The sequence below is a fragment of the Notolepis coatsorum genome (assembly GCF_963971535.1).
Source record: "Notolepis coatsorum genome assembly, contig: SUPER_10_unloc_2, whole genome shotgun sequence".
Classification (NCBI taxonomy): Eukaryota; Metazoa; Chordata; class Actinopteri; order Aulopiformes; family Paralepididae; genus Notolepis; species Notolepis coatsorum.
Window position 1 is genome coordinate 326,418 of NW_028174871.1, and position 13,233 is coordinate 339,650.

Below are 13,233 nucleotides of genomic sequence, written 5' to 3' on the forward strand. Positions count from 1 at the left end.
ATAATACAAAAAAAAGAAAATATATATATAAATCTTTTATTTATTTTTTTTAATCATTCTTTCCAAAAGAAAAGAGGCCTAGAAGCGTGGCTAACGCTAATGGCACGCATACCAGAGGCTAACTGCCTACGAAAACAGGCACAGAGGCACTGAAAGAGGATTTCACCCATCTAATGAACACACTAGACTAGACAAATATCAAGATGTATCCATCAGTGGACCAATAGTCGACTAACGGCAAATTTTGGCCAATCCTAGTCGACCATCCAAATCCTTAGTCGGGGACAGCCCTACTACCGGCTGGCCGGTCGTTCATAGTAACACAATTGGCAAGTGTTAGAGGGTGGGGAAAGCCGGTGGGTGGGGATTGAACGTTGTGGACAGCGACTCCTACAGGTCGGTTTGGTGACGCCGGTGCGGCGGAAGCAGGAAGTAGCGGGGGCAGCGCGAGCCTCCCACACGTTACTCCTCACCACTGAGAGTTCGAGCTGCTGCGGTGAGAAGATGCGACAGGCTGCCTCCTCGTGTACCGGAGGGGACACGTGATGCAAGGCTTCTATCCTCACTATACAGCCGACCAGTGGGAGGCATAGTCTAGCAACGTTCAAGACAGGGGATGGAAGAATTGGAAAATACAAAAATTGGGATGGGAGAAAAATAGAAAATGGGGAGAAAAAGTGCTTGAACTTAAAACATAAGATATATGAAAGTGCTTGACTTAAACTTAAACATAACGTATATGAAAGTGCTTGACTTAAAGTTAAACATAACATATATGAAAGTGCTTGACTTAAACTTAAAATTCTCTTGTAACATACAAAATAACTCAAGTCAGAATCGTCATAATTTAAAAAAGTTAAGTAAAAAAAAAATATATATATATATTATTATAATTTGTATTTATCTTTTTTTTAATAAAAAAAATCATCATAATTTAGAAATGAGATGGCATAGGTCTATGAATCGAGATCGCGATTTTATTTCGATTAATTGCCCAGCCCTCCACATGTTGCCACAGACTGGCTAAAAAAAAAAAAAAAAAATTATGTTGATTTAATTTCGCTCCGTGTTGTTCTTCTCCTACGGATCTCCACGAGACCAGATGTTACTACTAAACCTTTTCAGCTCGGGGGCCCTAATTGAATAAATGTTAGATTTGCCATGGGACCTCGGGTTAATTCGGACATCAGTATTCGTGGTCGTGTTTTGCGAGGGCCGAAAGGAAAGCAGCACGCCGCCGATTTTTTTCTTCCAGATCCATAGTTTTTAACCATAAAAGACTGATTCCGTATCGATTCCTGCTGCTACGACACACATCGCTGTGCTGCGGTTAACGCTGTCGTGTGTCTCTGTGTGGCGTCTCTCCCTTCTTCTGTCCAGAGCTACAAGTCCAAGCTGACCCCCGGGAAGGAGTCTGAGGCAGAGACCGAAGCGTTGTGTGCCTTCATCCAGCAGTTCACGGACATCGAGTACACCAAGGTACACACTTAATTAAAAGTTTCACCGTGCCCTCTCCTCTCCTCTCCTCTCCTCTCCTCTCCTCTCCTCTCCTCTCCTCTCCTCTCCTCTCCTCTCCTCTCCTGTCCCATCCTGTCCTCTCCTCTCCTCTCCTCTCCTCTCCTCTCCTCTCCTCTCCTCTCCTGTCCCATCCTGTCCTCTCCTCTCCTCTCCACTCCTCTCCTCCTCTCCTCCTCTCTCCTCCCCTCTCCTCTCCCCCCCCCCCCCCCCCCCACACACACACACACACACAGTGGAACTCACTACTAGCTTCAGCTGCCCATCCAACTGATTTTCCTCCAGATGCCTCTGTCTGTTTCCTGCGCTCGTATGCTGATTGAAATTTCAGGGAGTGTTTTTTAATTAACTTTGAAGTGCCCCCCCCCCCCCATCAATTCCAGACCCCGACTCGGCGCTTACCGGGGGGGTTACTGTAAGGGTTAACTTACCCGGGGGGGCTACTGTAAGGGTTAATCAACGTGTCTGTGTGCTTTAAGGACCACCCGACGACGCTCAGTGAAGTGGTCGTGAAACAACACGTAATTTGCCAAAGACTAGAAATATGTGCCGTTTATTCATATTTTTTTCAACATTATTAAAATATAGAGAGAGGTTGTGACACCTTGCATGGTTTGGATAAAAAGCACTATGTTATAAATGCAGTCCACCACTTGTACCAAGAAGGCTGGTTTGCTTGCCAAAATTCCCAAATCCAATGACTTTTTTTAACCCCCTCCACTCAAATATGCGTGTTGTTCAGTCGTAGCCGAGTAGTTGTCTCATTGAGAGGATGGGCTGCTGTGCCATCACAGCCGTGCACAACTGAATCACAGCCGTGCTGATAATCTGTGTCACGGCGCTCCCCCTCTCGTGTGATTATTGCTGCTTAAATAGAGCTATTGTTCACGCCTACAGTAGCACCTCACTGCCAAGGTGTTTAAAAAATGCAGCCAAACTTTAGATGGTGCTCAAATACTTTATTGTAATATGCAACGTGAGAAAAATCCATTGATAGGCGGCTGAGTGGCGCAGTGGGCAAGGCACTCGCCACTAACGCAGGAGACGCTCATGGGTTCGAGCCCAGCTCTCGCCGTTGTTACCGGCTTGGCCGGTCGTTCATACTAACACAATTGGCAAGTGTTAAGAGGGTGGGAAAGCCGGTGGGTGGGGATTGGACGTTGTGGACAGCGACTCCTACAGGTCGGTTGGGTGACGCCGGTGCGATGGAAGCAGGAAGTAGCGGGGGCAGCGTGAGCCTCCCACGCGTTACTCCTCGCCGCTGAGAGTTCGAGCTGCTGCGGTGAGAAGATGCGACTGGCTGCCTCCTCGTGTACCGGAGGGGACACGTGATGCAAGGCTTCTATCCTCACTACAGCCGACCAGTGGGAGGCATAGTCTAGCAACATTCAAGACAGGGGAGGGAAGAATATATATATATATATATATCTAATGTGATTATGGTGATACTCCCAGCTGCCTCTGTATAATATACAGTATATTAGGGCTGACCCCTATTAGTCGATTAGTCGGTCGAAAGGAGCCGTAGTCTACTGCCAACCTCTTAGTCGAATACAAAAAATTTAAATTAAAAAAAGATTATAATTTTTTTTTTTTTTTTTTTTTTTATCATTCTTTCCTAAAGAAAAGAGGCCTAGAAGCGTGGCTAACGCTAATGGCACGCATACCAGAGGCTAACTGCCTAAGAAAACAGGCACAGAGGCACTGAAAGAGGATTTCACCCATCTAATGAACACACTAGACTAGACAAATATCAAGATGTATCCATCAGTGGACCAATTGCATGCTTTTGCAGAGGACAAGAAGCCTTCAGTCGACTCCTTCAGACATTAAGCACCCCCACAGCCCAAATGGAATGATACAAAATAAATAAAAAATAAATAAATATTATACCTTTTTTTTTTTTTTTGACTAATAGTCGACTAACGGCAAATCTTTGCCAATCATAGTCGACTATCCAAATCCTTAGTCGGGGACAGCCCTACAGTATATATATATAATATATATATATACATATCTAATGTGATTGTGGCGGTCCTCCCAGCTGCCTCTGTATAATATACAGTATATATATCTAATGTGATTATGGTGGCGGTCCTCCCAGCTGCCTCTGTATAATATACAGTATATACAGTATATGTATCTAATGTGATTATGGTGGTGGTCCTCCCAGCTGCTGGACACCTTGCTGCCGCTGGCTGACCTGGAGGCCCGGGTCAACGTGGCCGTGGGCCTCATCACCTCCGGCCACAAGAACGTCAACAAAGACTCCCTGCGCTTCGCCGCCACCACCTTCTACCACAAGCTGAAGGCCGCCGACGCCTACGTGCCCACCACCAAATACCACGGCGACATCACCCTGCTGCGCGCCAAGACCAGCAGCGACTACGGAGACAACCTGGGCGCCGACTACAAGCTCAGCGAGGTGAGACAGACACAGACAGACGGACAGACGGACGGAGTTGAATGTACTTTAAGTATCATTCTATGTGATCTACGTAGCTACAAGCTACGTTTGTCTATTCCAGTGCATGGGAGCATTCAAACCTTGATCCTCTATATCGGTTATGTTAACACTAGCACAGCCATGGAGAAAATGTCACTGATTCCCGCCGGAACGGGTCAGATGACCCGACAGCTTACCGTACTTTTCGGACTATAAGCCGCAGCTTTTTCCCCAATTTTTCGACCCTGCGGCTTATATAACGGTGCAGCTTATATGTGACTCGACGTGACCAAACCGAAAATGTCAAAATCTAAATATTGCTTTTTTGACTGCATTGAAATGTTATTTATCTGTTCCCTTATTTGCTAAACTTAATACAACTTGTAAATGAGTTAATTCTTGTTATTTGTCCGACAGTATTGTGTCCCAATGCTAATTACATATGGTAATTAAACATTAAAACACCTGCGGCTTATAGTCCAGTGCGGCTTATATATGTACACATCATTCAATTTAGCTGCTGCGGCTTATAGTCAGGTGTGGCTTATAGTGCGAAAAGTATGAGAAAAATAAACAGTGTAAACTATATAATCACCTCTTAATATAAAAATATGATGTTTACCACAGGTTTGAGTGACAAAAAAAATAAAAATAAAAAAAGAATAATAATAAATAAAAATATTATAATTTATAATTAAAAATTTTTTGGATGGAAGAGCCACACATTGATGGGCAAAGAGCCACATGCGGCTCGCGAACCACGGGTTGGCATCCCCTGCGCTAGACGCTCGCAAAGTGCTGTGATATATGTGGAATAACGTTCTAATTACATTTTCCTGAAGTCATTCTGAAATTTCAGAAAACCGTGCTGCAGATAAAACGGGTACTTTTAGGAAAAGTCATTGAGTGACAGAGCTGGAGCTCGACCGAGTGACGAGGATACATTTGTTGAAAATTACTAGGGGTCATGTGACCCCTTGTCGGCTGTGCTAGTGTTAAAGTGGTATGTAGTCCAGTTATGCTGCTCTGATTAAAGGTTGTGTTAAAGTGGTATGTAGTCCAGTTATGCTGCTCTGATTAAAGGTTGTGTTAAAGTGGTATGTAGTCCAGTTATGCTGCTCTGATTAAAGGTTGTGTTAAAGTGGTATGTAGTCCAGTTATGCTGCTCTGATTAAAGGTTGTGTTAAAGTGGTATGTAGTCCAGTTATGCTGCTCTGATTGCGTCCTCTTGCAGTTGGCAGGCTTCAAATTGTAAAGACTATCTTTTTAATTCCAATACTCGAGTAAAGTGCAAGTACCTCGAAATTGTACTCGAGGAGAAATATTTAGTTACTTTCCACCACTGGTGAGCCACAAGTTCTTATTTCTGCCCCAAAACGGTAAAAAATTCACAAGTATACAGGTGCATCTCAATAAATTTGAATATTGAGGAAAAGTTTTAATTATTTCAGTAATTCAATTCAAAAAGTGAAAATCATATGGATTCATTACACAGAGTGAAATATTCCAAGCCTTTATCGCTTTACATTTTGATGATTATAGTTTACAGCTAATACAACCCCCCAAATTCTGTATTTGAGAATTTGAATATTACATAAGACCAATACAAAAGTATGTACCGTACTTTTCGGACTATAAGCCGCGGCTTTTTCCCCCATTTTTCGACCCTGCGGCTTATATAACGGTGCGGCTTATATGTGACTCGACGTGACCAAACCCGAAAATGTAAAAATCTAAATATTGCTTTTTTGACTACATTGAAATGTTATTTATCTGTTCCCTTATTTGCTAAACTTAATACAACTTGTAAATGAGTTAATTCTTGTTATTTGTCCGACAGTATTGTGTCCCAATGCTAATTACATATGGTAATTAAACATTAAAACACCTGCAGCTTATAGTCCAGTGCGGCTTATATATGTACACATCATTCAATTTAGCTGCTGCGGCTTATAGTCAGGTGCGGCTTATAGTGCGAAAAGTACGGTATATATATTACTAGGGGTGTAACGATGCGACCTCACAACGATTAATTTCGATTACGATTCTTCAGGCAACGATTCACTGCATCATGAAATCTCTTAATTTGACCACGATTCGATTCGATACATTTTCTATCGGTTAATTCCCCAAAACATTTTGAATACACAAATGTGGCTGGGGGAACTGATTCACTCAGCATGAATGGACTATAGGTCAATAAAAACAGTACACACAAAAATAAAACGGTAAAAAAATTAAATAATTTTTTTTCCGGATTCTAATCGATTCGAACATTTTCAAATCGATGCAGTTCAATCGTCACATTAGAATCGATGCATTTCGATTAATCGATGCATCGTTACACCCCTATATATTACAGAAATGTACTGAAAAGTACCGTATATGCACTCGATACTTGGTGGGGGCTCCGTTTGCATGAATCAATGCGGCGAGGCACGGAGGCAGCCAATATATTTCCTCAATATTCTCATTTACTGAGATGCACCTGTATAATCCTCACACACACACACACACACACACACTCAGATATAGAATAACACAAGGTATTTTATACTGCAATCATCTTGTGTCCGGCCATGATCTGATCATCCTGTCTGTCTGTCCGTCCGTCCTCAGGTGTGCGACGGCAAGGTGTCTGTCCACGTCATCGAGGGAGACCACCGCACCTTCCTGGAAGGCAAGGGGGTGGAGTCCATCAGCAGCATCATCCACACCTCATTGGCCGAGCCACGGGTCTCAGCCAGGGAAGGCTAGCCACACCCCCCCCCCCCCCTTCCCCCAAACCACACATCCTCCAATTGGACTCAGCCATTCAGAATGTCCACATAGAAATAGATTGTGTGGAATAGACGACGTCTCTGAACGTACAAGGAGGAATTGTATAACTTCTACACAGTATGTTTCTATATGTTGGGTTTCTGTATTGTTGCCTAAAACCGACTCCCCCCCCCCCCCCTCCCCTTACCTCCCAAAATGCACCTTATTCCTTGATGTCACACCTTCCCACAATGCACACAAATCCCATTGTTTAATCGGTTGACAGACACCAACCCCAACCTATCAAAGGTCTCCTTCGCTGGCTGCCACAGGGTACTACTACGTTACCATGGGAACAAACGATGTGCTTATGCTTTACCAATAAGGTGTTCTAAATCGTCTCTTTTTTTTTCTCTTCTCCTTTTTTAATTGTGTTCCTCTTATGTTTTTGAATTTGTAGAGTAATATTATAGACGTTTTGTCATCTCAAAAACAAGTCGAAACCTACTTCCTCAGCCCAGACACGGGTTCTACGTTAATAAGAGGTCTAGCCGTCGACACGCGGTGGTGGTCCCGTGTCTGACGTTGGGCCGGCCGGTGTTCTGCGGGACAAAGACTGCGCTCTGCGTCGTACTGTACGCCGTAACGTTCTCCGTTATTGTCCTTAACGGAACACCGGGCCTTCCCACGTTGTCGTTCTCCTCATCGTCGTCTTGATGTCTAGACCTTGAGCAGGAGAGAGAGAGAGAGAGAGAGAGAACTAGCTTGGTTGCCATGTCAACAGTCCAGTGCCTAGATAGCACTGTTGTCATACCAATACCACTCACCCCCCCCCCCCCCCTCCCGCCTGTCTGTCTGTTAAAGGGTGTTCAGTTGCTGTGAAAACGGGTGCATCTATCTTTACTTGTGTGTGTGGGTGTGTGTGTCATGACTTCTGATCGGGGGGTGTTTTTACAATGTAATTGTGCACCCCCCCCCCCCCCCCCTGTCCCATCCCACGCCAAACCAAACCCTATACGGTACCTAGTGGTAAAGACCCTACACCTTGTACATAGCTGCTGTGTCTGTCCACTCGCTCGCCCAGTTTAACAGCCGTGTTTAACGCTCTCTGCAGTCTGCAGTGGGAAGCTACCAGAGCGGTCGGTATTATTAATGCTTAGTCCCCCATTAGCTGGAAAATAACGGTTTTGTCTTCTTTTATTTGTTTCTTTTGACGTCAGACCATTATAATGTCCGTTTACCGTTTTTTTGCTCAAAAGGATGTGACCCTCTGGTGTTAATAATAACGTTGATGGGGGTTTTTATATTTAGTTTTGCTGCCTTGTTCGCACGCCCCCCGTCTAACGAGGTGAAGCCTCTGAAAGGTTAAATTGGACTTTTATTGTGACGATAAACATTTCTCTAAATAACTACAACTAAAAAGTGGCAAAATAAACGATGCACTTCACGCCATTATTATTTAATGATAAATGTATTGAAGTATAATACTTTTGTCTTTCTCTACGCCGGGAACTAGGATGATGCGTTGGCTCGAGTGGTTTTTACCGTGCGGGTCCTCTCTCTCTCCCCCTCTCTCTCGGGTGACCGCTATGAGATCCGTCATCTGAGCGATGACTTATCTCTCAAACAAAATGAAAAGGAAATTGTACTTACTGATGCTTTTTAAAGAGAAGAAGAAGCGATGATGTGTGTAACCACAAGGGACTTACTTAAAAAACGCTAGAACTAATTTTAACTTTAATGTCTTTTTTTTGTTTTTGTTTTTCTCTCTTCGTCATTCAATGTGAAAACATATTTCCCAACAACATTCCTGAAATATTACGTGATGAGACTAATGTTCTATTATGTTTTGAATATTACTGTCACCGGGAAGAAGAAAAAAAAACATGCATTGCTTCTGAACGCTTCAAATCTGTTAAAGTCAACATTGTTTTTTGAGTGGAGAGGACGAGTGTTTTGGATAGTCCTGCTAGAGAAATGGCTTCCATTAAAGTTATGTCTTGGGCCCGATTGCCATGTAGCTTGTGGCCCCCTGTAGTCGATGCATTCGAAAAGGGCCCCTGATGGCCGTGGTACCATCGATCCGAGGGGATGGCTCTTCCTGGGGGGGGGGGGGGGGTGTATCTCTTAACACTTGATCCTGGGTCAGATATCACCGCAGCATGTATGGGTAAGGGTTCGTGTTCTCTGACCTGAGATCAGTGGATAAGAGGTAACACCCCCCCACCCCATCCCACCCCTAGACCTTTTGACTCCCGTGACCTCGATGGACCTCTAAAAGCCAGGGGCCCAACAATCCCAGAATGCAACAGAACACACCTTGATCTCTGAGACCTCTTAACCAGGGTCTATGAAGGGTCAGGTGACTCTCCCGGAGCGTGGTTATTGGTTGCGGTGATCAGGAGGAGGAAGTGACAGTGTGTATGCTATCCTCTCTCAAGGTGAACATTTTCAGTATTTATTGTTACTAGTCAAATAAATAAAGGCCTCTCACTAACATTCTACAGCTCACGGGTCATTCTTTCCCCACACCCACACCCACACACAACCGCAACAAATGCAAAACATAAAAAAATTACTTCTTTCCACCCTCCCGAGTGATGTTTCGGTGTATCGTGTCACAAAACACAGATAGAGATCCGCCTGTGTGTGTAGGCCGTCGCACTGACGCAGAACAGCAGCTCCCCCCTCTCTGGCTGTCGTCAAACAGGGAGCGCCGCTTCACACTTCAAGCAGAGCGGCGCGTGAGACGCGCTGGAGCCGCCGGCCGGCACCGCGGCGCCTGATGACTGCCGGCAATTGATTATCCTGGTATAGTTGGGTCACTGCAATTTTAAAGGTGTCCCTCTCTCTCTCTCTCTCTATCTATCTCGCGCAGCCCTTTGATGTTCAATGCGGAACGCCCCGATAAAGAACAGTCCATGGGGACACTCTGATGCAATGACCTTTCAACACAGCAGGAGGCAATCTAGAGGCACAATGTGATTGATGATAATTTTATCGGAGAGAGGGTTAAAGACCCCCCGAAAAAAGACCCGACAGGCATTTGTACAGGTTGCAGCCCCCCCCTCCCTGCCAATCCCCCCCCCACCTGGGAAAGATGGATGGAATGCTGCTTTGATGTTCAAAGGCCACCAAGATTCAGACGTCATATCCAATGACGTCTTCCACCTATATAGATACCTTGAGGCTCCTCCCATCGGAAAATCAATTACCATCCGGCCGACTTCTGTGAATTATAATAAACGGGGGACATTATATATATTCAAGGTCGTTTGCCCGGGCTCTGACAAGTCCATCTATTTGGAGAAAGTACACGGAAAAACACATGCACACTAAATTCTCTCCGACCCTTTTGCCCTGTGTGTGTGCGTGTGTACTCTCACCACGTCTTCTAATAATAATAATAATAACTTTGTTTTATATAGCGCCTTTCAGAGGACCCAAGGTCGCTTTACATAGGGGGTGGGGGGGGGATGACAAATTAACAAACATAGTGGACAGACACAACATATACATATAAAGTGAGAAAGTTAGGGGTTAAAGGCCAAGTTGAAGAGGTGGGTTTTGAGCAGTTTTTTTTAAATGAGTCCAGAGTTGGGGCGGTGCGGAGTTCTGCGGGGAGGGAGTTCCAGAGGGTGGGAGCTGCCACACTGAAAGCTCTGTCCCCGAACGTCCGTAGTCTGGTTCGGGGGATGGAGAGCTGACCAGTGTCCGTGGATCGCAGGGACCGTGACTGAGGTGTGGGGGTGGAGGAGGTCAGTGAGGTACTGAGGTGAGGGGTGGAGGAGGTCAGTGAGGTACTGAGGTGTGGGGGTGGAGGAGGTCAGTGAGGTACTGAGGTGAGGGGTGGAGGAGGTCAGTGAGGTACTGAGGTGTGGGGGTGGAGGAGGTCAGTGAGGTACTGAGGTGAGGGGTGGAGGAGGTCAGTGAGGTACTGAGGTGTGGGGGTGGAGGAGGTCAGTGAGGTACTGAGGTGCCAGGGCGTGAAGGGATTTGTAGGTGAGCAGGAGGGTTTTGTAGGTGATGCGGGATTTTTATGGGGAGCCAGTGGAGGTGGATGAGGATGGGGGTGATGTGCTGCCAGGGTTTGGTGCGGGCCCTCTTTCCGTCAAGAGGGCAGGTGAGGACGCGTCCACCGCAGTACACAAAGTCTCACATTATTAGATTAATGCATCGGGTATCATTATGTTGTCCAACATTCAGTATTTAGAGCAAATGGACGGTGGGGGTTTCTGGCAACGATGGCCAAGAGACTGATTATAGGAGCAAAGTTCCTCCGATCTGATAACGCTCTGCATTACTCAACGCGCTCCCCAGGCTCCCGTCGTGCTCTCTTCCTTCTCCAACTCTGTCTCTTTCTCCCTCTCTTTCCATCCATCCACACTATATCACTATCTTTACACACACACACACCCGCGCGCTTTTCATGCATTTACATTTATTTGAACCCACCAACTAAATTATACAGTACATACGATTAAAAACATGGCAGTGGGTCCAACATGGTTTTAACTAAGGACATAAAGCCGGCTTAGTCTCCATCAACACACGACTTGGTTACATGATATCGCAGCAGAAACTGAACACACACACACACACACACACACATTCTGTTCCTCCGTTTATGACCTTTATAGCATAAATATCTACAATACGTCTCTCTTTCCCACATCCTCTCTCCTTCCTCCCTCCCATCTCCCTCTGCCAGACTTGGCTCGATACATCTGCGTTAGTCTATTAGAGAGTTGGACTACAGGTCAATGAACGGATCTCTATCCCAGAAATAGCGCAGGCTGCTTCGCTTCACCCCCCCCCCCCCCCCCCCCCTCCTGTCTCTCTGTCACCTCGCCGTAATCAAACAGCCAAACGTCGATGCACATCACCTGTACTGTACGGGAGACGATTCTTATACGGTCTAAATCCACATATATATGATTATTTTTGTATCCTCTCTTTCTCCGATTTGTCTCTGTTTTCTCCCCGTCCCAATTTAGTTGTTGTGCCAATTCCCCCCTCCCCTCCCCTACCTGGTTGTTGTGCGCATGTTCCTCCTACTGGTCGGTACAAGGGAACCCTGAAGTCATCCGCACGCTTCCTCCGACACGCCAGCGGCTCTCTTTTCACCTGGCAGCGAGGGCTCTCATTGGTGAAGCGTAACGCGTGGGAGGTCACGCTGCCTTCATCAAGTCCTGCCTCCGCTGAGCAGGCGCCCAGACCTGACCTGTAGGCGTCGCTGTCCACAACGCCAGATTACCACCCACCCGACTTGCCCTCCCCCTAACCCAGCCAAACGGGTTAGTATGACGATCAGCCCAAGCCTCAAGCAATGCTGACTCCGGGAGTCGAGGCCGCAGCCTCTTGCATTGGTGACGAGCGCATTCTCCGCTACGCCACCTGACCGCATATATATATGATTCTTAAAAGGAATTTAGAGAATTCTGCCATATATGTCTGTAACCAGTATTTCAAACCGCTATTTAAACTCTAAAGGCAACTGAGGTTTCCCACAGTCACGTCAAGTGTACGCGGTAAATAAAGCATATCAAATCACACAGCATGTAAAATCATAATAAGTCAAGGCGAGGGTATAGACAAAAGCCAGGATAGCAAATCAATTAAAACAGTATAACTTGATTGACAAAGATTGGAGATCAAGGTCTTAAACTCGGCAACAGAACAGAGGGGAGAATCTCAAGGTTTAAGATCTGTAGAATAGAATAGAATAGATCTTTATTGTCATTGTTACAGTTGTGTACATTCCATGAGTCTGAAAACTGCTTTGACACTCTCTTCCTACTAATCAAATGAAAGCTCGTTCTGTTTCTGTATGTACGCCTTTCTGTCACGACTTGGAGGCAAGGTTGTCCACATGGCATTTACATGTACTGTACATTTCTCATTGAGCCACACACACCACGATATTTGTATGCATATTTGTAACTTATAATAGAAAAAAAGGATTACACCCCCCCCGGCTCAGGAAATGTACTGATTGCTGTCGGTTGCTCTGGGATTTAATCTTAACTCCGTAAATCTATAGAATAATTATGAGGATAGACTTTTTTTTATTTTTTTTTATTTACAGCAACTGTAATTTCATTTTCCTTTCAAACTTTCCCTTTCCCAAACCATTCACAGTCACATCAAGTGTGTACATGATGTACAAAATCACACGGCATATAAAATCACAATAGTTTTTCACAATTGCTAAAACACATTTCACGAAACTGCCCTCCCTTTCCCCAAAACTCTAAACACAAAACACTTTTCTTAAGCTACATGTACACAAAACCTCACACTCACATTCTCTTTCAAAACCAAACTCACAACAAAACAGTTGCCCATATGCTCAAAAGCAAATGTGGACACCAAAAGAGTTGCCCATATGCTCAAAAGCTAAATTTGAAAAAAATTATTATAATAATTTTACAGTAATTACATGATCCATTATCATGATCAATATGTCACAGGTTTTTGTAAGCAATTTGAATACAGTAACGGTATGCATA

At 45.0% G+C, this 13,233-nt stretch overlaps 1 protein-coding gene across 1 annotated transcript in view; it reads left to right on the forward strand.

Annotated features, from left to right (window-relative positions):
* Nucleotides 1-9,225, forward strand: part of fasn (fatty acid synthase) — a 94,069-nt gene extending 84,844 nt beyond the window's left edge. Inside the window, exons 41-43 of the mRNA XM_084338408.1 lie at nt 1,381-1,479; nt 3,689-3,940; nt 6,581-9,225. Coding sequence (XP_084194534.1) covers nt 1,381-1,479; nt 3,689-3,940; nt 6,581-6,718 — 489 coding nt within the window. The 3' untranslated portion in view covers nt 6,719-9,225. The remainder of the gene's footprint in view (nt 1-1,380; nt 1,480-3,688; nt 3,941-6,580) is intronic.
* Nucleotides 9,226-13,233: the final 4,008 nt, after the last annotated feature.